This window comes from Lutjanus erythropterus, chromosome 11 (assembly GCF_056507025.1).
Source record: "Lutjanus erythropterus isolate fLutEry1 chromosome 11, fLutEry1.hap2, whole genome shotgun sequence".
Lineage (NCBI taxonomy): Eukaryota > Metazoa > Chordata > Actinopteri > Lutjaniformes > Lutjanidae > Lutjanus > Lutjanus erythropterus.
The window spans coordinates 25,261,043-25,285,355 of NC_139327.1; the positions used below are offsets into that span (position 1 = coordinate 25,261,043).

The 24,313-nt window shown below is 39.8% G+C and overlaps 3 protein-coding genes across 3 annotated transcripts in view; 2 read left to right on the forward strand and 1 right to left on the reverse strand.

Annotated features, from left to right (window-relative positions):
* fryb (furry homolog b (Drosophila)) overlaps nt 1-5,328 on the forward strand; it is a 66,564-nt gene extending 61,236 nt beyond the window's left edge. The window contains exons 65-67 of the mRNA XM_084729795.1: nt 106-216; nt 1,409-1,644; nt 2,169-5,328. Coding sequence (XP_084585921.1) covers nt 106-216; nt 1,409-1,644; nt 2,169-2,427 — 606 coding nt within the window. The 3' untranslated portion in view covers nt 2,428-5,328. The remainder of the gene's footprint in view (nt 1-105; nt 217-1,408; nt 1,645-2,168) is intronic.
* Nucleotides 5,329-6,530: 1,202 nt separating this feature from the next.
* On the reverse strand, nt 6,531-9,607 carry zar1l (zygote arrest 1-like). Its single transcript, XM_084730349.1, has 4 exons — nt 8,970-9,607; nt 7,307-7,399; nt 7,118-7,192; nt 6,531-6,869 (listed from the first exon to the last, which is right to left on the reverse strand). The coding sequence occupies exons 1-4, from the start codon at nt 9,549-9,551 to the stop codon at nt 6,726-6,728; spliced, it is 894 nt and encodes a 297-aa protein (XP_084586475.1). The 5' UTR covers nt 9,552-9,607; the 3' UTR covers nt 6,531-6,725.
* Nucleotides 9,608-12,856: 3,249 nt separating this feature from the next.
* pds5b (PDS5 cohesin associated factor B) overlaps nt 12,857-24,313 on the forward strand; it is a 47,358-nt gene continuing 35,901 nt past the window's right edge. The window contains exon 1 of the mRNA XM_084729796.1: nt 12,857-12,991. The gene's annotated coding sequence lies outside the window, so the exon portion shown is untranslated. The remainder of the gene's footprint in view (nt 12,992-24,313) is intronic.

Genomic DNA, 24,313 nt, shown 5'->3' on the forward strand with positions numbered 1-24,313 from the left:
CATGTGTGTGTATGTGTGGTGTGTACTTCTGAGACTGTGTTGTTGTGTTTGTGTGTTCCCTGCTACTAATGAATCTGACCCTGTTTCTTCTTTAATGTCCTCTAGCAACTGGAGCTCTGTCAGAGGCTCTACAAGCTGCATTTCCAGCTTCTCCTTCTCTTCCAGTCCTACTGCGCGCTCATCGGTCAAGTTCATGCCATCAGCTCTGTGCCTGAGGTGAGACAAGTCACTGCTCATAAAGACATAATTTGTATTCTTAACACAGCAAGTTATTTTATTGATTCTCCTGTGACTTTGAGAGAAGATTCACTAACAAGTAATCTGCTGTCAAAATCGATGATGCTGTTGATCTTTTTCTGCTTGACTGTTGGGTGTGTTTTACATACAAGATAAACACACACCCAGATATTTAATTAGATTTCTCAGTGTTCACTGGTGTACAAACTATGTATTTGAAATACTGTGTTTCTGTGCTGCAGTGTACAAGGTAGATTTAATCATCAAAGGTTATATACAGTACATTAGTTAAACAAATAATAAGTCATAGAAACAAACAGGACTACTCTGCACTACTGGATTTCCCCAACTACCCTCGTACACAAAATCTCAACGAGCTCTGCAACACACTCACAGACATTGTAGATTTACAGAATACAAGATACATAATTGTTGGAGCCACAGTAATATTTTTGTTTGTTTTATTTCTTGTAGAGGTAATTATTTGGAAAATGCAGACATGCAGTTTTGTTGTTTGAACATGGGGTGGAGCACTAGGTAAAACACAGGTAATAAAGGTAAGGTGAAGCTGATGAGCAGCAGGTGTGTGAACAGGGGCAAGCAAACAGTTTTTTGACCGTGTGTGGCAGCATGGAAGTTTGTTGGACAATGTATTGGAACTGAAACTGTTAAATGGATACTTGCCTGTGATGGAAACCTGTCTGAGAAAGACATATACCTTGTAAAGGCAGTCCATAAGCAATCACCACTGCATCAAGGTGAGATGCCTCCCAGCACTATTTATTTATTTATTTGAAAAAGGACAATGTATATTAATCAGCTTGCTGTCAGTTAATCAAAATGTTGTTAGGCTTACACTTAAATGAATGATATGAATGGTGGGATTCCACAATATTAGCAAAAGCAAGGTAGTTACTCACAACAAAGCAGGAGTGTCCCAGTTTGCTCACTGCAGCCAACTCCACTCAGTATTCTGCTCCTGTTGCACACCGGCCAACAGTATGGACCCACGTACAGCTTAACTCAATTTTCTCTCATTAGTGGCGTGTTCAACACACTATATACTGTGTGCCAGCCCGTCACAGAGGAGACGAAGCCGAGAATACAACTGACTTCTGTGATGAGTTAAAATACATACTGAACCAGTGTCCGTTTCCCTCCCACCTGGTAGCTGCTGAACATGTCTCGAGAGCTCACTGATCTGAGGAGCAGCCTGCAGGCAGCAGAAGCGGCCGTAGCCAGCGACCTGGAGCACAAACACTTGGCCCACACTCATGCCCACGCCACCCAGGTGGCCGCCATGGTCGTGCCCAGCTTCCCCACGTCGGAGGCCGCTGTGCAGTCCATACTGGAGTGCCTTAAGAACCACGAGTTCACCAAAGCTGTGCGCTACATCCAGGAGTTCAGGTGAGTAACAAGTCTGTCTGCAAAACTGCTACACTAGACAATGGTTGCCAGATCAACATCCAGGAATTTGTGCTGATATTTAATATCCTTAAAGGTGCAATATGTAAGAATTTCAGTTTTGTTACAATGCCAAGTTACTGTGATGTTAAGTAAAAGACATCTATGTATTGTGTTGTAGAGATATCTACTAAAGTTAGTATGCTAACCAGCTAGCTTCGGCCTGTCCTGTCTAGCAATACCACTTTGTACCTCAGGAGGTGTTCTGACTGAGGTCACTGGGAGACTAGTGAGTCCAGTTCCGGTGTAATGTTAACACAAACACTTCCCTGGTGCTCCAAGGTTCCTGTTCAGCCAAACGGCAGCTACAGTTAGCCACAGTCAGCAACAGTTAGATGTTACTCTGATAATATTTATGATATGCTGCCCGTTATAGAAATTACCGGATCGATTATGTTTTTAAGTGTTTAAATAAACATCACCTATTATACTGACCAATCACACCTTCTCTGGTATCTGTTCTTCAGGAGGCAGTGGCCCAACGGAGTGTTTGGTGGCTGCTCAGAGAGCGAGGTCCAGACGCTGCTCAATGTCTACTTCCGCCACCAGACGCTGGGCCAGACGGGCACCATCGCCCTGGTTGGCTCCCGCCAGGACCTGAGCCTGATCTGCTCCAAGCTGCTGGAGCTGAACGGGGAGATCCGCGACATGATCCGCCGCGCCCAGGGGTACCGGGTCGTCACAACCTACCTCCCCGACTCCAGCGCCTCCGGGACCAGCCTCTGACAGGAGCTCAGGAGCCCCCCACCCCCTCCTTCCCCTCCCTTACCTCCCCCGTCATTGCAACCACTGACGCTTCCAAAACCATCTCTGCCTACTCCTATAGAGGACGCCCAGCACCCGCACACCTGGCCCCTGCCTCCACCTGTGTGTCTGCTGCCTCGGCTGCACAGCTCCAGACAGATACCGGCCTGCCGCCTCTCCCAACACCACCACCAGAACCATATTTAGACCCAAACCTTCCGCTGCTATCCTCATCCTCATCCACTGCAGACTCTGATACGTCTTTGCTTGATTTTCCCAAACCTCCAGACCTGTTCTCATCTCAAAGCTGCTCAAACACACCAGATTTTACACTGCCACGCACACACAAGCTCAGGAGGAGCTATCTCAACGATAACATTTATCATCCTTTCAGAGGACATTCATCTCACAGCTCACCACTGTTACACATACACAGCAGCAAACACCTCAAATCATCTCTTGCCTCTAACATGCTCCCAACTGTCGCTTCTGAACCCACCCTGCTCGCACACTCCGACACAAACGCACCACCTGCTCCACCACGGGGCTCGCACCTCCCCCATTTCCCTCGCTCGCCATACAAACAATCAACCCCATTGCCAGTTCTGCACCCCAACCACGACACAGTCTTAACCCACGGCCCTGCGCCGTCTTCATCCCTCCTCCCTCCCCCGCCTCCCCCTCCCTGTCCCACCGGCCCAGGAGAGGCTGCTGCATGGGGCTGTTGTTGCTCCCTCGGAGGTGCAGCCATGCCCTTATCTCGCTACCTGGGGAAGGTGGGGCACGCCGCCCTGCCCCTACTGAAAGTAGGGGGGCTCCTGAAAGCTGAACCGTCAGACGTCCAAACCTGAGATGTCAACTTACACTGTCAGAGGACCTAAAGAGACTTCTGTGAATTCAAATGCCTGAAACTGACTGTTCACTGTAAAAACAAAAAAGTTGAGAAAACTCAAAATTTTAAGGCAACATACTGCATTAGATTCTTGAGTTTTGAGCCCAGACTCTCAAACTTTTATGTTTTGAAAAACTTACATTATCTCATGTACATTATTACATTATCTCAACTGAAGATTATAGGTCAGCAAAACTTTTTTTTAGTTAATTTTGCCTGCACAATTGCTGCATATTGCTCCGTCAGTATTTTAATATTATATTTTTTTGTGTCCCCAAACCTCAAAGATTGAAAGTTTTTCTAAAGAAGATAAGTAAATTATCTCAACTAAAGATTATAGGATGGCAAAACTTTTGTAGTTTATTTCAAAACTTAAGAGTTTGTGTTGAGCTCAGAACTCAAAAATGTATTGAAGTAAGTTGTCTTGACATTTTGAGTTGTCTGAAGTTACTTTTTACAGTGTTCCTGAGCAGATCTTTGAATCTGAAAAGGAGAAGACGACACACTTGCAGATTTGACACTTTAATAACAGGACGAAACACTGAACACACGCGATACTACAGATTGCTGCCTGCTGATAAAGACGACCTGATGTGATTATACGCGAGCGCCGGCTTTGCTTTACAGCTACTTGTTGTAAAATTGATGTGCTCCTGGTTTAAGTCCTGCTTGATGGTCGTCACTCAGCGTCTCGTCTGTTCTGCACCCGGAGGACCTGTGAAGGCTTTGAGCTTGGATTTCTAAACTTGCTTCCCAGAGGAACTCAAGACCTGATTGAACTTGATTGACTGTTGCTGCCTCCTTCATGAGGGTTTGCTGGTGGCGTCACCAGAAAGACAGTGAGGAAACTACCCGTGACACTGGTAGAGTTTTTGCACTAAGTGGAGTTTTGGTATTAGTTTTTAAAAAGAAAAATGTCACAGAGAGGAAGTTATGTTACTGTTTGTTTTGTAACTGTGAGAGAAAAGGCTGAAAAAGCTGGATTAACTTTTCTCTCCTGTTGTCTCTACTGTTTTTTGGAGGAAATTGTGCAATGCATGACCCAGTTGAATGCTTTCTACTGTACTCGTGTCCCTTTTTTTTTTCGCTCCCTACAAGTCTGACCTCTCCAACAGACTGACTGAAAGACTGATCGATAAAGAGCGGATGCAGAATATTCAAGCGTTAATTCCTCATGCTGCCCTCCTCGCTCTGCTTATATTCTGTATCAGTGAACCAGCTCCTGACTACTGTTGTAAACATTGGTAGACTAATCATGCCATTATCTGTGGTAGCATCATTAGTGAGTGTGCACACTGTCCTACACTGTTGACCTTCTGTGTTCACACGCCATGAGGATGGTGCATGTATACACTCAAATATTTTGTCTGTCTGTATACTGTTTCTAGTTATGGGCACACAACCATTGTAGCATATGTTTGTGTGTGGTATGTAGTTACCTTACACGTTAAGGGAAATGCTGACATTCAGCACTCATTGTCGATGTTCAAAACAAATCCCGTGTTACTACTGAAGTCCAACACTTCCCGTCGTCGGCCCTTTTTTGTGACTCTCCCTCGTTTCCCCTCTTACTGTACAAATATCTTTTTCCTATTTATATCTGATCAGCTATAAATCAACACTCATTAGGTTTTATATCAATGTTTGTTCTCTCAAATCAAACTGCCATGCATGCATCTTCTGTGTACTGTATGGAGTGTTTGAACTATTTATTAACAAAAATCATATTTTATCTGAAAGATATGTTTGTATGAGATACAAAAGGGAGCTTTGAGCTCATGCGGGTATGTTTTTTTTTTTTTTTTTTCCTGTGTGTGGGAGAACGTGTGTGTGCATGCCAAACAAGAAATTGCACATTTTTAAAGCTTTTTAGATTCAGACTGTAGTTGTTTTTTTTCACCTTGTAAATACTTTTACAGCCTTTGTGAAGTTGTTTTTTGAGTTGATGCTCTGTACAAGTCGGTGTCAAAGTAAAAGACTCATGAAAATTATTTCTTGTATTTCACTCTTCAGTATCAAGACTCAGTTGTAAAAACTTCTCATTTGTCAGACTTATTAGGACTCATTTGTTATAAATCTGGTTGCATGATACTGAATTTTTTACAATATCCAATATTTTCCAACTAATTTTTGGCCGATACTGATATGCACAAATGTTTTGCCTCATTATTGCAGCAAACATCAAGTCTTTCCTAGAATGGAATTAACACATTATTATTCCACTCTTATCCTGATGGTCCACTGGCAGATGCAAACATAAAATTAAATCCTTTTCAAAATGTAAAGTGTAACTTTGGTATTTTCCACCCTAGACCATATTTTTATGGGGCTAGAACAGTGACATTAAATTTTGGCACCAAAAAATACAATTTGGCACTGAAGACAAAACCTGAACTGAAAAAAGAAACACTGTCAGTGAAGCAGCTGTATTGGAAAAAAGTTGTATTGGTACATCAGAGAAGCAGCAGGAAGAAACAGCGTGTATTTTCACATCTCCCCCTCTGAACGAGGGTTTATTTTCAACCAAATCAGGGCTGGTGATTGTTGGAACAGTGAAAAGATTAACCAAAATGTTTTGGTGAATTTTACTTTGTCTCTACTTTATTCTGTCAAGTTTGTCTGCTTACAATACCGTCTGATGTCTCTGTATGACTTACATGAACGAGATCATCTGGGAGAAGACTGGCTTTTTCTATGCAGTTGTTAATGGCTACCACCAGGTCAGATTCTGTGTGAAATGAGATAAAACGAGCCTTTGTTTGCGTTTTCTCATACAAAATTACAGTGAGTAGTAAGTTAGCCAGCTAAAATTAAGCAGGAGATTTTTGTTACATAGTTTTATTTTTGAAGTTATATTTTGTGTTTAAGCTGGAGGAAACACTACCTCTTTTGTCCACAGGGGCCTCCAAAATCAACAAAATATGAAGGTTCTTTGTAGTAACTTTAAACAAAATGTATATTACTCTTGAACAAAAATATCTACAATGTTATCAGACATTTTGAATAACAATCAGAGAGTCAGTGGAAAAAAGGAGCACTTTCAGTGGATGTACTTGGCCAAAATTGCCCATATGGGCCCACTGAATACTGGACAAATTTCCAAAATCATTGTGAATAGTGACTTCTCACTGCATACTCACCTCCGTGCACATAATTAGTCAATCAACCAGAATTCAATCAACCTTTGAGATGCAATTTGTTTATTTCACAAACTTTATTTCCTCTCACAAAAATAGTTTTTTCATGTTTAGCCCCAGGATGAATGAAGGGATGCTTCAAATAGAACCACCAAGGCCGAGATATGAGCTGTCTGCTGATAAGTGCCATCAGATCAACATCTAGGTGTTGAATGGAGGATTCCAGAGCAGAGCGAACATGTCGGGGCGGCTCAGACGATGTATTTGAAGCTGTAGGTGGCGTCACAGGACAGCCTCATGCCTTTGCAGCGACAGCACAGGTCCTGTCGATGAGGCCTCTTCATGTTGATGTGTCTCTGCTTCTTCTCACAGCTGCAGCATGTCTGAGAGCAACCCTGAGACAGAAGAGGAGACAGTGGAGGGAAGAAGAAGAAGAAACCGTCAGAGAGGACGTTTCTGACTCCTGGTGAATCATGCACAATCATCAGGTGTTCAGGGACATTACGAAAGCTCCAAATTAAAAAAAAAGATTTTCAAGAAAAACGGTGGTCTCATCCACCTGTTAGAGTTCAGTACTAAACTAAAGTGGTTAATTCATCTTGCTACATTTCTTCTTGGAGTAACAAAAGACAAGTAAATGTACCTTGCAGAGGATGGACTCCACTCTGTAGGGATTAAACCCCATCTGACACTTCCGACAGAGCTGCTTGTAGTACACCTGTCAACATTAAAAAAAAATAATGTATATCATCAATTCTTATTATGAAGGTTTTACCAAAATTAATTTATTGTGTGCTAAACCGTAGAGGGCAATAAACAGCAGACCACCAACCTTACTGGTTCCAGAGATGCACCAGACATAAGCACTCTCCCACCGGATGTTGCACTTTTTGCAGTGGAAAAATCCATACCTCTGCTCCAGAAACTAAAATAAAGACAAACACTGAAATTAGAGCCTGACCAAAACTGGATTTTTGGTGAAGATGCTGATAAAAACATGCATTTATGTACATATTCTGTATTATAGGGTGCGTATAAAAGGGTTTAAAATACAGAATGTATACATAACACAAATACCCTCAAATGTTGGTATGAAACGCTTTTGACAAAGTTTATTTGCCAAAGTGACGTCAGGCCACTAAACTAAACTAAACTTTTCATTTGTATTTAATGCTGCCTATAAAACTAAAAATCTGCATTATGTTTTGTTTCATGCATACTGGACAGCATATAGGCCGGTACTGATACAGCTGTGCCAGGCCAATATCTGCTCCAATTGACATCACTTGTGCACAAAGTCACTGCACACAGTTGCGTTGTGATGAAGGTAGGCTTTCTGTGTGACACACTGATTGAGGACATGCAAGAAACAAAAAAACTTTTGAGGCTGGATCAACAGAGGCCTTGAGACACTGCCTTTTATGAAATCTATCCAATCAGAAACAAGCTAGAGTGATGACACTGACTCTGCACATTCTCAGGAGGACTCTCTTCCTGCCTGTCAATGAGGCCCAGTCCATTGTATGATCCATGTAGCCAACATTTGTTGCTGAAGCAGCCCACTGTAAAATGCCTCATGCATAATCTTCAGTCACAGACACCACTTTGCCCGAAGTGAATAAATTCTATCCAGCGGGCCCGTAACGATGGTACTTTGGTGAAGCAGAACAAGGTTTGATGGTGATGGACCGTACTGTTGCTTCTAAGCTAATGAATCTCATCCTACAGTCCAGACGACTCGGGACTCATAAATTGCCAACCTCTTACTAATAGAAAATACAACTGAACACCACTTAAAGTCGAAGTCGCTACTTGCAAACTCAGGGAAAATTAATCTGCCCCGACCTCATGAAGAAGTCCCTGTATGACATGATGTGATGTCATCAATCATATAACAAAACCTGGTCTGCATGTGAATTTAACTGTTTGTGCAATGAGGCTGCACTGCTGAGGGTTCAAATGAATGTCAGTGAAACTCATTAATTTGTCAAGATCATGTTTTATGTTTACTTTAGGCGCCGTGTACCTGGAGCAGCTCGAGGTCAGAAGTTGGAAATTGCAACCTCCAACGTCGTCTTAAATGCAGCATCAGCCTTAGCTCTGTGCTGCTAAAAGCTGATTAATCGAGAGGCAGGTGTTATATTATTGTTTGATATTGTTACCTCAAGCTTATATTGTATTTTGTTTTATGATATAAAATACAAATAAATTGTTTTTACATGGGGGGGGCAGGGATTATTGTAAAATAGGTGAACAACATTACTGGCAATGTGATCTAAACAGTTAAAAAGCTATTTTTCATTTGATCTCAACTTTAAGTAGTCAAGTTATGACAGAACATGCAAAAAAAGAGGTTACAACCGCCCCAGGTCTCCCCTAATTTAAGAGCATATACCCACTGAATTCTGGGACTGAATTATTTTTTCTAATTATAAAACAGGACCAGTTATCATTGTGTTTGTTTTCTTGAGGGTTTCTCTGACACAGAAACACACCTGAAAGTTGGAGCCCTTCGAGGAGCGGTGGAAAGTTGTCTTGAAGTCCTTCACCGTGTCCTCACCAGTCTGATCCGTCTCAGCAGCATCTCCGTCAGACTCGGTGTGCTCGTCTTCTCCTTCACTCCCACCCTCATCATCGCAGGCTTTCTTCAGGGGGATCCTGCGGTCAAACACCGGGGAGTAGATGGACACGGGCCGCAGGAAGCGCAGGTTGCTCACCGGCGGCGTGATGGACAGATCCTCCGGGGTCTTCGGAGACTTCGAGGACACGTTGTGATCGCAGCCCTCCAGGCAGAACAGCGTTTTGGGACCCAGCGAGCACTGCACGATTTTATCCACCTTGGCGTTGACCTGCACGCCGCACTCCTTGGTGTTGGCCTTCCTCAGAGGAGGAGGAGGAGGCAGGCCGGGGTTCACCTGGGCGATGATGGCCTTGCAGAGCTCCAGGTAGTTGAGGCCCTGCGGGGTGACGAAGCGGCCCTCTCTCTTCACGCAGCTGCTGTCCGGAGCCGGAGGGCCGCAGATGACCGGGTTACCGCACACATTGTAGGGTGGAAACGTGGACAGGAACCCGTCCATCCTGGAGCCATGAAACCAGTCCCAGATCCTCCTGCTGGGATTTAACCAGTCGCCTTCTTGCAGCTCTAATTGGCTGATTGAGAACAGGAGGCTCTGATTGAGTTGACTTATACAGAAATATTTAGAATTCAGGTTTTTTAAAAAAAAAAAAAAAAAAAGTAAAATATGTATGTATGTAAAATGATCCTCCCACATAGAAATGAATCAACCATAAACACAGACACACAACAAGCTCAGTATTATTAAACATTTAGAGGCATAGCTCTAAATATGGGTCATCTTACAGAATTAATGTTAGCTGCAATGATTATCAATAAGGCTATTAGATGATTATTAAATCATCTTCAACTATTTCAATAATCAATCGATCATTTTCACTTTTCACAGAGTCACTTATAGGGAGGTAAGATGCAAAATTCTGTGCTTGTTAAATGTGAATATTTTCTGGGGTTTTTTTTTTTTTCATCTCTCTGTGACAGTAAACTGAATCTGTTTGGGTTGTGAACAAAATAAGACATTTGAGGACGTCATCTTGGGCTTAGGGAAACAATGATCAACATTTTTCACCATTTTTAACATTTTATTGACCAAACAACTAATCAATTAATCAAGAAAATAATCGACTGATTAATTGCCAATGAAAATAATCGTTAGTTGCTGCCCTATAATGGAACTAGATGGCACTCAGCTTGTTGTGCTCAAAGCACAAGTAAATAAATTAGAAAACTAAGACAATGTCTCTTTCCAGAAATCATGACCCAATTACTCAAGATAATCCACAGAAATTGATGTGAGCACTTGCTTGTGTTGAGCTATTTTCTTTCCCACACCCTCCAAACATATCAAGGAAATGTGCATCTACTCATGGATGAGGCTCATGCTTGTGACGGCACAGCATGTAAACTTTATTGACGTCCCCCTCAGCTGAACTGTAATCTCTCGTCCATGAGTAGATGAGTAGATGCACGCTTGCTTCTTGCACAGTGATACAATTGGCAGGTAGAAAGAAAGTAATTCCCTCATGAAACGGCTCAGAAAAGGGTCTGTGGCTTATCTTGAGTAACCAGGTCGTGATTTCTGGAATGAGTCTTTGCTGTTGAGTTTCTCAGATGTATATTTTTGGCACTTTGAACACCACAAGCTGAGTCCCATCTAGTTCTGTTATATTCAAGAGAAGGCAGACATCTCTATGACGGATATCACCAAAACTTGGCAACTCACAAGGGAAAATATGCATTTTTGATTTGGGGGAGAATTGTCCTTTTAATTGCAACATCTGTTGCTTTGTTTAAGCTCTCATTTACAACAACAACTTCAGCAAAATGTTCTTTCAAGCTAATCCTCCAAACATATTTATCTCCGACTATGAAAAATATGAATGTATTTCTTATTCTCTGCAGCATAGTGCTTTAGATTAGAGGAATGCACGTCTGAAACATTATATTGGAGCTCCCCCTATAGCTCATATTGGCCAGAGGCCCATCATAGAAAGACAAAGCAAGCAGCTGATCTCTGGGACAACTTTTCCTTTTAGTTTAATGTTCTGTATAGCGAGACATTTGCAGTGGTTTAAAATCCAGTGCACTGCTGAGGAAATCAGCAATTACCTTGATAAAAATGAGTGTAACTAAAGTAAATGCACCTGTAATGTAAAAGAGGAACAGATGTTCTTGCACAGATGAATAACTAAGCAGAGCAAAGAAAGGGGTGAATGAATGGCTCTGTAGCAGCCTAAAAGGCATCTGAGAAAAGGCTGCACAAAAAGAGGCACACTGAGATGATAAAATACCCTTTAATAGGCAAGGGTACCTTTAAAATATGAATAGTGCCATTAAGAAACAGCCAAATTGATTGCAAAGATACATGAATGTCACCCTAATGAGAACATTATGCCTAGTGTGACCCTATCTCATTTATGAGATCACTTTCACTCTTAAAAAAAAGCAAAAAAAAAAAAAAAAAAAGCTCATTTGAAACACATTCTGTTGGTGCATTCAAGTGCTGTGGGAAAACTGGGGTTTCCATTTTAGAGTGACAGAACAGAACCGAGGGTGTAAAGGCAACCCCAAATGCAAGATGTGGTTGTTTGGAGTTTTCTGTAAACACTATAATGTTCCTGTTTCAGTATTAGTTTAACCTGTAGGCTTTTTCTTTCTTTCTTTTTTTTTTTTTTTTTACATGAATGGCTATATGATTACTGAGGGCATTTTGTTTTCTCCTTATTTTGCACCACAATAATTGGACTGCATTGCTGAATCTACTCAATACAAGGCAACTAATATTTTATTAAGCTATTTTTGTCTTTTTAAAATATTAAACTGGTAACAGGTTACAACTTCACACAGGTCTATGATCCACATTATGAGCAGCAATGTCTAAACAAAGCCTGGTTAACATGCTATGAAACAACAAAACTCTGGCATGATATTCTCCATCAATATTGAAATGTCCATTCTATGTAACAGGCCATATGTTTTTATAAAAATATTTTTAGTGTTTGTTTAAACTGAATAACTCTTCACCTGCATGAAAGCCAGGAGAGAAATCAGACACTCAAAACAAAAATATTGTGTGTAGTGTTACTTTTTCCAACATCATGTGCAATATTACATTCAATATAATGTGCGATATTACTTTCATTATTGTGTAATATTACATCTAATGCCAGTGCAAATATTATGTTAATTTTTGTGAAATACTGAATTCATTATCATGTGCAATATTAAGTCCAGTGTTGTGCAGTATTACATTCATTGTCATGTAATATTATGTTCATTATTGACACTTCATTCAATATCATGCAATATTACATCCAATATGGTGTGCATTTTTACATTTAATATCATGTGCAATATTACTTTAACTTTTCTATGCAATCTTCTACCTTTTACCTTCATCTTACCATCATCATCACTACTACTGTTCTGTTTTATTTATTTATTTTTACTTTATTTTAGTTTACATATTTACTTAACCTATCTTATTTGTATTGTTATTCTACTAGTCGCTATTTTTTTCATTTGTTAGTTATATTCTTGATATTTATGACTCTATTGTTTGATTGTTTTTTAATGTTACATTTTTTAGAAATCTTTGGCACAAGAATTTCCTCCGAGATAAGTGAAGTTTTATCTTACCTTATTTTATAAGAGAAAAGGTACCGAATACACTACAGCTACTGTGTACTAAGAAAAAATTTGTTTGGATACTCAGCAGTCTTTGAAAAAAGATGAATTTGTAATCATTCACATGAAGTGAAAGGACAGAACGAGTATCATTTGAGGGACCCAGCATAGACTCGCTCTATAGGTGGCGCTACACACTCGCTCATGGTTTGTACCCATGGGCACTGAATCTATACATATTGGCGCCATTTTGGAGCTAGGAGGGGGAAGAGAGCTGCAGAGGAGGACACGATTGATCACAATTCACCGTATCAGGTAAGAAAATGCACAATTAAACAAAGCCTTTGGGTTGAAATGCGGTAATATTTTCGGGCGCTGCTGTGATAAATGAGATATAACCCGGGATGTATCCGCGGAGCAGCTGGGTTTACAGCGCTGATAGGTGGAGCGCAGCCCGCCTTGCCCGCCTGTGTTCTCGGCAGCCGTGTCCGATTCACAGCGCTGGTTGACCTGGTGCTGCGGCGCAAAATGGTTTGCTAGTGAAATACTAGCACATTTGCTCGACTCAGTGTCCCAGCAGCTTGAGCAAACAGTGACTCCACTTAATTGTGTGACTGGTGGTCTGGATATTGACAACGATATATCGTTAGTTAGCCGGCTGTTTTGTTCGTTGCAACGTTACTCTCTGTCCGCCCTCTGTCACTGAGATTGCTGCTGCTGCTGCTGCTAACGTTAGCTCTGTTACGCTAGCAGCCCGTGTAGCTGCTAGCAAGACGTGCACACCAGCTAGCTAGCGGTAGCTAACTCGATTAGCCACGGTCAACATTACAGCAACAAGGCAGTCTGGCTATACTATAGTGTCTGGCCTTGGCATGCTGTTGTACCACAACAATAAGCGGCACTTCTAGTCATAAAATGTTTCCACTCATTAACGTTACCTCATGTTAACTCAGTTGTGGGAATAATTTTAGCTAGCGACGGTAGTAACCCACTGGCTGTTCAACCGTAAAATTATTTTCGTTATAACTCATTGTTATGATGTAGTGTTACTTGAAAAAGGCGCATTGCTCTTTTTATTGCAGACACATCGCGTGGTAACTGAAACTGTGTATGTATTGGTTGATCGGCTGCATAATGGATACATGTAAGATAAACTTTATTGATCCCACGCCGGGGAAATTGATAAGTACAGTTAGAAAAAGGGGGTGAGTGATAAAAGAATACTTCTAGAATAAAGATTTTAAAGTAAACAGATATATATATATATGTTTTGATGTTTTGTTTTGATATATGGACATATTTATGGATTGCTGTGTCGGATAATTGCGCTCAAGGTGTAATACACACATTGTATATAGCATTATAATGGATAGAAAAAAGTGATCACAGTGATGGTTTTCAAAATTACATATTGCACAAAAGATGAATTAACAGTAGAAAATGTGTATATATACAATATATTGCACTAGATAATTGCACATTAGAGATGTGAAGGCTTAGCAGTATGTGTATAAGGATATATTATGCCATATGGTAATGCAATGTGTATAAATATTAGTAGGTGTGATATGCAACCTGAAAGAGAGAATATACTAAAGAAGTTATATGCTGATGTTGTAAATGGTGGGTGATGTAACAGACACATAACAGTGCTACGTTAAATCATGCTGGTGTTTTAAAGTCTGACAGCTGCAGGGTACTGCTCCTTCTTGTGTATTGGAGCAATATTTTACTTTTACTGCATACATTTACATGCTCACTAGTTTTTCAGTAATGTTAAAAAAAATAGCAGTATTCTTAATTTGATACAGGTCATGTTAACAGCATATTCTGTTTGGATATTATGAATTAGGCCTTATTCTGACTGGAGCAGATTCTGATGAAGATCTGTGGGATATGCTGGTATTATTCTGGGTTTAGGAGCATTCTTTGGACATGTGAACAGCAAATTCAGAATGTGTGTCACAAATGTGGTTTTTCGCAGCAGTTTGCGACACACAGCCTCTTTCGCTCTGTGATGTAAACAAACCAAATAGCCAACAGTTTGCAGGACTGGGGTTGAAATGCATGCAGAAATGAAAATCCTCAAATTTGTGGTCGTAGGGAGAAACACAGCAACTTCTTAAAATTATTTTTAACATCTGGTATCAACTTGTTTTTGGATAATCACAAATATCACAGTGCTGACCTTTTAAATCAGGTGATTAAATGAATGAAAGAGGGAGTTGAGTTTGCACTTTCAAACAACTCCACCACCAGTGGGGGAAAAAAAATTGACAGAAAAAATGGTCTTTTCAGAATAATGGCAAAAAATGGGATATTGTGTGCATGCAAACAACAAAAGGCTTTGAGCAAACGAGTACAGGTTTTAAAAGCCACAAAGGCAAGAAGAGCTGTAAATGAAATAGGATGCTGCATGTTATATTACAAACTGAGTCCAGAGTGCTGCAGTACATTTGTTTTGACAGCTATCAGCCTGTGATAGTTGACTGGTGTCACCATCACCACTGCAGTTTGGTCACAGGTTGTAAGAAGTCTATGAAATATCAGATAATATTGCCATGTGATGAGGATTTTGGTTATTATACAGTTGTTTCATTGGATTTTGGTAACATATTACACTGGGGTGGACACTGGACTGGGCAATGTATGGATGTTATACTGATATCACAATGACACTAGATACCATCTTAGATTTTGGACATAGTTAAATTCTGATATGAAGTAAGTGTTGTCTTTTTCTTGTTTTAAAGGCTGTATTACATTAAAGTGATGCAATTTTCTGAACTTACCATACTGTTCTAGCTGTTCTAATGTTTATTTTTATCTATTTAATCATTAAATCCCCATTATTGATGATTTTTGATCAAAAATCTCATTGTGATCATATTTTGTGAAAGACTGTTCGTATCACCCAGCTACATTATATGCTGTTAGGTAGTTTAATCTACAGCAATGCATCATATTCTACAAAATTATATTATGTGTTTGCACTATTTGAGAATTTACAGCATGTTGTTTTTGAGAGAATATGTATAGTGTATGAGTGCTGCCATGATTAATCAATTATTAATTTACTATTAAATTAATCCTCTACTATTTTGTTTATTGTTTTGAGGAACTTTTTTAATAAAAATGTCCAAATTCTCTATGACATTTAACTGAATATGTTTGGGTTGTTATCTCGGGTTTTGGGAAATGGTGATCAGCGTTTTTCACCATTATCTGACATTTTATGAACCAAACAACTAATGGATTAATCGAGACAATAATGAACAAATTAAGTGATAATTAAAATAATTGTTAGTTGCAACCCTATATTGTGGAATAGCCTAAAAATATTGGGATATAATTTATAAGCTAGATCACCCAGCCCCTATGGCCATGTAATAATGATTTTGGTTGTTAGAAAGTCCTTTCATTGGATTGACATTACAGTTAAGATCACATAAGATTGATTAATTCTTTAATTGTAAAAATAATCTGCAGATTAATCAATAATGAAAATAATCATTAGTTGCGGCCTGACTGATTACTGTTTTTTTTAATAAATTTATTTAGCATAGATGTTTTACAAGGATACAAGGTTGCATAACAAGATTTCAATGTACTTCTCTCTTTGATTCATTGATTGGCATTGGCTGAAGAGATGAACGAAAATATATAACAGACCAATTTATATGGAGAAGTGCTGTTGATGATGAATTAAGTGGGTCTTCAGTTTGGTTGTATAGCACTGGATACTTCTATATCTCTTGTCAGACAGCAGCAGGGTGAACAGGCTGTGGCTGGGATGGGTGTTGTCTTTAAATAACCTTTGGGCTCTGCACAAGCACCTCAACTCTCTCATATCACTGATGCTCAGTAGATGGGTACAAATGATGTTTTGGGCAGTTTTAGTGACCCACTGTAGAGTTTTCCTGGGTCATGCCAGTTTCAGATGTTTCCAGTCAGGATCAAATGCTCCTCTGTAGACATTTAAACTGATTTGAAAATGAGGAATGAAATCATATAAACCATAAAATCATAATTTATACTGCATAGAATGCTGCCAATTTGAGAAATGAGCAGATTGTTTGTTGAGTTGTGTAAAGGATGTTGGAAAGAGACTTCTTTTTTTTTTTTACATTTGCTGGCTCTGTTACTTCTACATGAATATAATAGTTTATATTCATGATGTAGAATGCGTGACAGGTCCTTCAGTATACAGTTCGCATGACTGACATTAGATTGTTGCTGGTAATGTTTTGATTTATGGTAGCATTGGGCCTACCAAATAAAATTATTGTGTTTCAGCTTGTACACATATTTCCCTGCTCAAAACCACATGAACTCGTTTTTCATCAGGAACCACTTTGTAGCAGTTCTGGTTGGAGTTAATTCTTGGTTTTGGTAATTCGTTTGCCCCCCTTTTCTAGATCTAATGCAGCTGCAGCCCTGCACTAGAGGGAAAACTGGGCAAAATTGTGTTTGGTTCTTTGCTGTAATCCTTGCCTCACAAAGCCACAATGGTGGTTTTTAGTTTGTTTCTCTGATGCTTTGCTTGTGTTGAATGGATACAGAGGAAGAACTGCACTGCTTGATGATCTTAGTGTTGTATGTTTGTAGATGTCATGTCTTCGCTTGCGGTGCGGCTTCTTTGGACATTTACTCCAACCTCGCTGCCTCATTCTCATAACCTTTGCACTAATTTCAGTGCCTCCTTCTCTGCCTCATTGTTGTTTCTGGCCAGCCTTCACTGGTCCAGGTTTGGCGGGGACATCGTTGGTTCAGAAAATGTCTCATTTTGTTTCATTTCATCTGAGAAAAACTAAACTCTTTGACAGCATGTCCCCCTGTTCAGCCGATTTCCCTCACTTTGTGCTTGTTTGAGTACCCGCACGGAGGTCATTGAGTTCACCCTAGCAGCCAACTGGTGTCCAGTCCTCCCTCTGCTCACTGACAGTCACTCTCTTCCTGGTGATCACCCACAGGGTTAAAACAAAGGATGTCTGTGTCAAGGTTCGGATTAGGGTAGGAGAACGGCTCTGAGTCTTCATATTTCTGCTGGCAGCTGTGTGAAAGGGCCAGAGTGGGGAGAGAAGAAGCAGCGGACAGATAGAAAGCCCTAGTGGGGGAGCTAAATGTGTTTTACTGTGATAAACCAGCAATGGGTTGAAAGGACCCCATGTTCAAGAGGTTTAGAGTGGGGCAAAGCTTGTGTGATTATTTACTGCCGCTTCTTATTCAAAGTGAGATATTCCCTGGTGGATGGTACCCAGACAGACACCCCCCAAGCCCTCCCCCAGGGTCAAGAAAATACTCTGCTCTGATTGGTTGCTCTCTCTGTGTCAGTGTGGTAGAGGGAGAAAGAGATGGACTCAAATTTGGCAGCAGCTGTGGGGTGGAAAAGAAGGTCAGAATGGAGCAATTTGGCAGCCTGCCAGTGTCCAGTGTGTGGGTTTGGCCCTGCTTGTTTGTGTATGTGTGTGAGAGTGTGTGTTTAGAAAAGCTCAAGTACAGCTGCATAAAATTGTTTGGTTGTTATTCAAAACTCACGATTGCGGTCTGCTCTCTAAATCAAACCCGGCAAGTGCTTTTGTCAGACAGCAGACCTACTGACCTAGACTGCTTCATGTAATAATCATTTCTCCTTCAATGATAAAAGCAACACAAATTGCTGGAGAAGTTGCAAACAAGACAGTAGTTACAGGGGAAATGTTATCTGTCCATTCATTTAAAGCTTTCACTAACAGTATACAGTGATTTTTGTGTTTTGAAGGCATTATAAACCTATTTTGCCTCCCCTGGGGGAGCTGGTTGTTGTGGAATAAGATATTGGAGCAGGGCAGGAAAGCGTACTTTTATGTCCAGCAGCCACAAATTGATCCAACAGAAATCTGGGAGAGGACTATAAATCAAACTCTGTCCAATGTCTGTCTTTTCATTTATCTAGGCTTTCTGAAAGGGCAGTGATGATAACTGCGTTACTGTAATACTTTGGTCATGTGATGCTGGGTTGAGCTCACTAACGTCATCACCGCAGATTTTATTTTGAAGGGTCAGTCTATGATATTCCATTGTCCTATGCGCTTGAGATCAGTGCAGCACAACAAGACATAACAAGTAAGGAACACAGCCTCTGATTGGTTGACATTTAAGTCAAGGCTTAATGGGATTGCATTTTCAACACAGAAATATGTACAAATAATCACAGAAGACATACACTCTCTGCTTATTTTGGAGCTAATTGTCTTCACTTTTCCAAAAGTTGAGAAATAATTATATTGAGAAGGTGCAGCATTTATTAACTGACACACTGTAGCCTGTACTGTACATTTACTGCCACACTGACAACCTATTGCTAAGTTTAAGTTTCTGCTCTGCTATTAGTCTGCCACTTGTTCTCCCTCACTTGCATGTCACACAAAGCTACGTTCTGCATAAAAGGAGTTATGCTACCCTTATGATAGTATCCTTTTATAAAAGGCCATAAACCACCTTTCCAACCACCGCTATTCATATGTCAGGCACCTTGGGCTGGGCGACATGGACAAAAAATGTCACGATATATTCAACCAAATACCTTTTTCAATACACCTATTCCATATTGTCATGTAAAAACAATCAAAATTTTAAGACTGCATCTAGTTTGATACCACCATATTGATATTCATATTGATATATTGCCCAGCCCTACAAACAATCATTTATCGGTTTTGACCATGCCTGGAGAAGTCATGCATTTCACTACTGCAGGTCAGCTTGCTGTGAAATCACTGATTCACAGAAGTTTTCCACAGTATGTTTCAGATGTGTCAAAATGAGGGCTGCTGGTCATGGAGGAAGAGATGTTGTTTATTTGTTTCAGAATATATTTGATTGCAGGCCTGTTTATTCATATAGGGAGTTTCATGGTACTGTGTTACAGTTAGGGCTGGGTACTGTCAATACTGATACCTTGATTTTGCAAGAAGAAGAAGAATATGGGTGGTACTGGGAAAATCAGCAAATGTTTTGCATTTTTACATCAAAACAATTAAAAATAGTTGTTATTCAGAATAGTTGCAGATTAACTTGTTGATTAACTGAATCAATTAAATAAGTAATTATTGCAGCCCTGAAGCAAGGGGTATCTCTGGATTTTTTTTAATAGGGAATTTTGATGAGAAATTTACAACTGAAGCTGCCACATAGTCCACAACATGGTTTTTATAAAATAAACAAACAAAAACACAAATATCTGTGGAAAAAAAATATTCTGCCCAATAAACGCCATGAGGTTGGAATTTATTGGGAGCTGTTTTTAACTTTCAGTCTGACCAGCCAAAAGTAAATATATTATCACAAACTTATTCCACATGTTTACCCAAGAAGTGTCCAAATCCCTGATTGTAAACAGAACATGCCTTTTCTGTGTGATACAACTTCATCAGCTGCACAACCGCAAGCTCAGTTTTGGGGAGGTCAATGCTTAACACCTCAGCTAATAGGTTTCCTGTGTGAAATCCCTGCACAATACAGTTGCTTGTGTTGACAGTGAAATTGTCATAATGACAACTACTAGTGCTGCATAATCATTCCAACTGGCTATATAATAGATTGATTAATCAGCCATCTGATTTCACCTCGGATGATGTGGCGTTTCTGGTGGGTTTTTATAACGTGGGTAATGACTTCACTCAAAGAAATAAAACACAATAATTATGTATACAAAATGTGAAATTGCTCATCAGTTTCCCAGAGGCAGTTAGTTTTATCCAGCCTACAGAGCAAACCCCAACAATATTCAATTTACTGTCTCATATAACAACTAAAGGCAGCAAATTCTCCCACTACTCCCTGTTAAAATTACTAACACAAAAATAGGAGCAGTAATTTGATAAACCAAACAATTTATCATTTAAGCAATAGAATAATCATCAGATTAATCAATAATACTTGTTAGTTGCAACTCTTCTTAAACTATTGATAGGATATGCATAAAAGTTTAACTAGGAGAGTCTTTGGCATTTGGTATGACTTGATCAGCTGTGACTCTAGAGGTGGAGCTGGTAGTCCACTGTTCACAGGGTTTTCTACCAGTGTTAGCTTGTTGCCTGTGTGTGTGTGTGTGTGTGTGTGTGTGTGTGTGTGTGTGTGTGTGTGTGTGTGTGTGTGTGTGTGTGGAAGGCAAATTGTAAAACCTTTTGGATAAAAGTAGAGATGCACTGATTACAATTTTCTTGGCAAATGACGACTTGCTGCTTCCAATCTTCTTATTTTCTAAGAACTGTAATTGACAGCATACACAAACTTTTTGTATCGTGTCTTTAATGAAAATTAAATTGCATGTTCATAATAAAACATAAAGATCAGGTTTGGAATTGTTATCTGGGGCTGATTTTGTTGAATTTTATTCATCAGATTTTGGTCAAATGTCACAGATCTGTGGTTAGATCTAAATTCTAGACACCTACATGTAATCTAGTTATATCAGACCCTTAAAAAAAAAATTGGAAATCGGAATTAGCCAAGAAAATTGGAATCAGTGCTTCTCTAAAATTAAGATATCAGAATCAAATCGAAAGTGAAAGAAGTGGATTGGTGGATCTCACCTAGGGATTCCGTCAATGACTAGCCAGAGACTGAAACTGGATGGTTCTCAGCATTACCAGCCCTGGCCGGTGACCACCTGGTCAGCGTCACATATCTGGTCTGTACCGGTCATATTCACATACATGCTCTACACAATAGCCAAGTCGTGCGTGCAGTGTTTCGGCCACAACAGCGCTGGGCACAGCCACTCATACACTTACGTGAAGTTGATGTTAACGATTCCAAGAACAGAGGAGACAAACAGAAGGGCTGCGTGATTTGATTAAAAAAAGTGATGTGATATGCAATACGATTTGTGGAAGTGATCAGTTTTGCATTACAATGTTCATATTCACTGCAAAAAAAAAACAAAAAAAAAAACAATTAATATTGTGTTGACGCGACATTTGTTCAGGTCAAACATGATTTCTTGCAAATGGAGAACAAGATTTCTAGATTTTCCTTTTTCAAAAAATTGCAACTTGGTTCTGATACTGTGATTTGGATATTGCACTTGGTCATATTGCAGTTTTATTGCAAGTAATTGCAAGTAAGTAATTGTCGCCTTAACAAACAGTCTATAAGGAGATGGAGCAGCTGATGGTGTCCGTGAACAACAGTAAACCTTCTAGCTCTTCAAGCTAATGTTAGCATGCAGCAGACTGCTGTTCATAGACTGGCCGGTAGATCTCACGTCCTGTTCTGACTGAAGAATAAACAGCTCAAACATTTTCTAATCCAGAATCATTTAACTTCTCCTGTTTTTCTCAGTGCAAAACTTTAGTGCTGCAAACTGTAGCACTGCATCTGTCTCCGGTTTGTTTACATCTGCTTCTACGAGATCACATGAAATCACATTTCCTATGACATCTCGCAAGATCATGCTCTGGTGCCCTCTGGTACATAGTCTTAATATAATGATATAGTAAGGCCTGGCTGTAACCTGGAATCAGTTAGAGCTGATCAGTCGAAATCAGTCAAGAAAATTGCAATCAGTGCATCTCTAAGGTGCACTATTAAAGAAATTTTACATTTTCTTCTCAAGTGCTGCAAGTTGCTGCCAAGCCTTGTCCTCTTTTGTCTTTCCCTCTCTGCCTCTCTTCTCTTGTCTTCTCTTTCACTTTCTTGCCCTCTGTACTGATTTCCTCTCCTTTATTTCTCCCTCTCTTCTGTTAAAGTCTTCTAGTATATTGTGCCTGTTAATTCACATGTGTATGTGTGTGTGGTTGTGACCAGTGCTGTTGAATAAGGCTGTGATGTTACCGTCATAGGTGTAGTGCTGTGGGAGATTATTGGAATTACCCTCTTTTTTGATCTGAAGAAATAGAATATTCACAGTTCCCATAATTCAGTTTCAAAGTGCCCGAAGAGCCAATCGTCACTAAAGTGTGTGTCATGCATTGACATTTAATTGGTGAGAAATATGTAATGCAGCAGTCACAGCAGAGAGCGAGAGAGCACTGGTGTGGACTGACTGCTGTGTAATATTCTCAATATGATAAAAGTACATCTAAATTCAGTCTAACGTAATCATGTGGTCAGTTATAGTTGACGCACTCGGTGTCTGTGTTGCTCTGTGCATGCCAGCGCAGAATCAGATTTATCTGACGTTGACTGACTGTTTCCGTTCACCAGATGATCGATCAGTGCATCTCTAGATTAAATGCAGCATATAAATGCTGCCATTTACCTTTTTTCCCTGAAAAACAGTCTGATGGTCTGCTTGTAGCAGTAGAGAGGTGATGGAGTGTTTCTTTTCCCTCACAAACATGCTTAATACAGACACTGGTTTGCAGCAAACACATTTACCAGAAAACAGAAAAAGGTTTCAATTTAGCTGTATGGAATTAATGTTAATAGCTACAGCTGATATCAGAGTTGGATGATCTACGGTATTAAATTTGCTTAATTTAAAGTTGTGTTTTTGCTTCTTGCGAGAAATGTCTACATCATGAAAACAGTTATTACAACATGCATATAAAGCCAATATTAAGTCAAGCGTAAGGTAGATGATAGCTAGCTGCATGATTTGTTTTAAGCCACAACTTTTTGTTTTGTTTTTTTCACTTGGGTACATGGGTCAGAAAGTCAATGTTTACTCGCCTCTAGACAAATTGTTTTGTTTATTACCGGTTATCAAATAACAAAGGCTAAAGTTCATTTTCATGTTTAATATACAGCTGCTACATCTATAAAATGTCAGAAAATAGTGAAAAATGGCAATCACACTTTTTCCCGCATCATGTTTTGTTAGTCTAAAAACCAGAGATGCTCAGTTTAACATTTAACAGTTAGCATAATAAATAGTGAAAAGCAGTGAAGATAAATAACAACACTGCTATCTAGTGGCTGGGGGTTTAAACAAAACAAAATGCACCACTGCCACCAATCTTTGTGTTTGTGACAATCTATACAGTATCACTAATAATGCTGTTGTACGCAAGTGTATAGATATTTTCTTACACCCTTAGAGGCGAGGCCGGAGTGAAGTATTGTTTTTGGTGATAGAGCTATTTGAGTGTTAGATCAGAGACACTTTATTATCTTCTAGTTTATTGAATGTAAAACATCAGACTCTATTCAACAAGCTGACTTACTTCTGTTACACTCAGAACTCCCTCAACCTGCAGCCATGTTGCTGTAACTAATACATTGCTGTATTAGATGCGTTAGATATTTTATGACCCCACACTTTAAAATATCAAATCATTCATTTTTTTTTAAACATTACAGGCCCTGTTTACTGTGCAGACACTGTGTATATTCATGAACTACGAGTGAGGCTTTAGTTTCTGACAAAGGAGGTTTAGGCAAGATGTAAGAGGAAAAATGAAGTCATATTCCTGGGTGGACACTTTTATGCCTGTTTAATATCTTTTATTGGACCAGAGGCAGTGGCAAGGTGAGACAGGTCATTTTAATAGCCGTGGCCAAAGAGCAGTATGACCGATCTGGTCATGAGCACTGCGCTAAAATGAAAGTCCAAGCACATTTTGCATCATGTGAATGCCCCAAACATGAATTGGATGTAATCCTTGACAGGCTAGTGGCCCCGGTAATGAAATGTGCAACACAATGGTA

Bases quoted from the DNA above. Each gene is read 5' to 3' on its own strand.
- zar1l (XM_084730349.1), bottom strand. From the start codon at position 9,551: ATGGACGGGTTCCTGTCCACGTTTCCACCCTACAATGTGTGCGGTAAC. The intron at 7,400-8,969 runs GTGTGTTTCTGT...TCTTTATTTTAG, and splicing joins CGAAGGGCTCCAACTTTCAG to TTTCTGGAGCAGAGGTATGG. The intron at 6,870-7,117 runs GTACATTTACTT...CTTCTGTCTCAG, and splicing joins TGGAGTCCATCCTCTGCAAG to GGTTGCTCTCAGACATGCTG.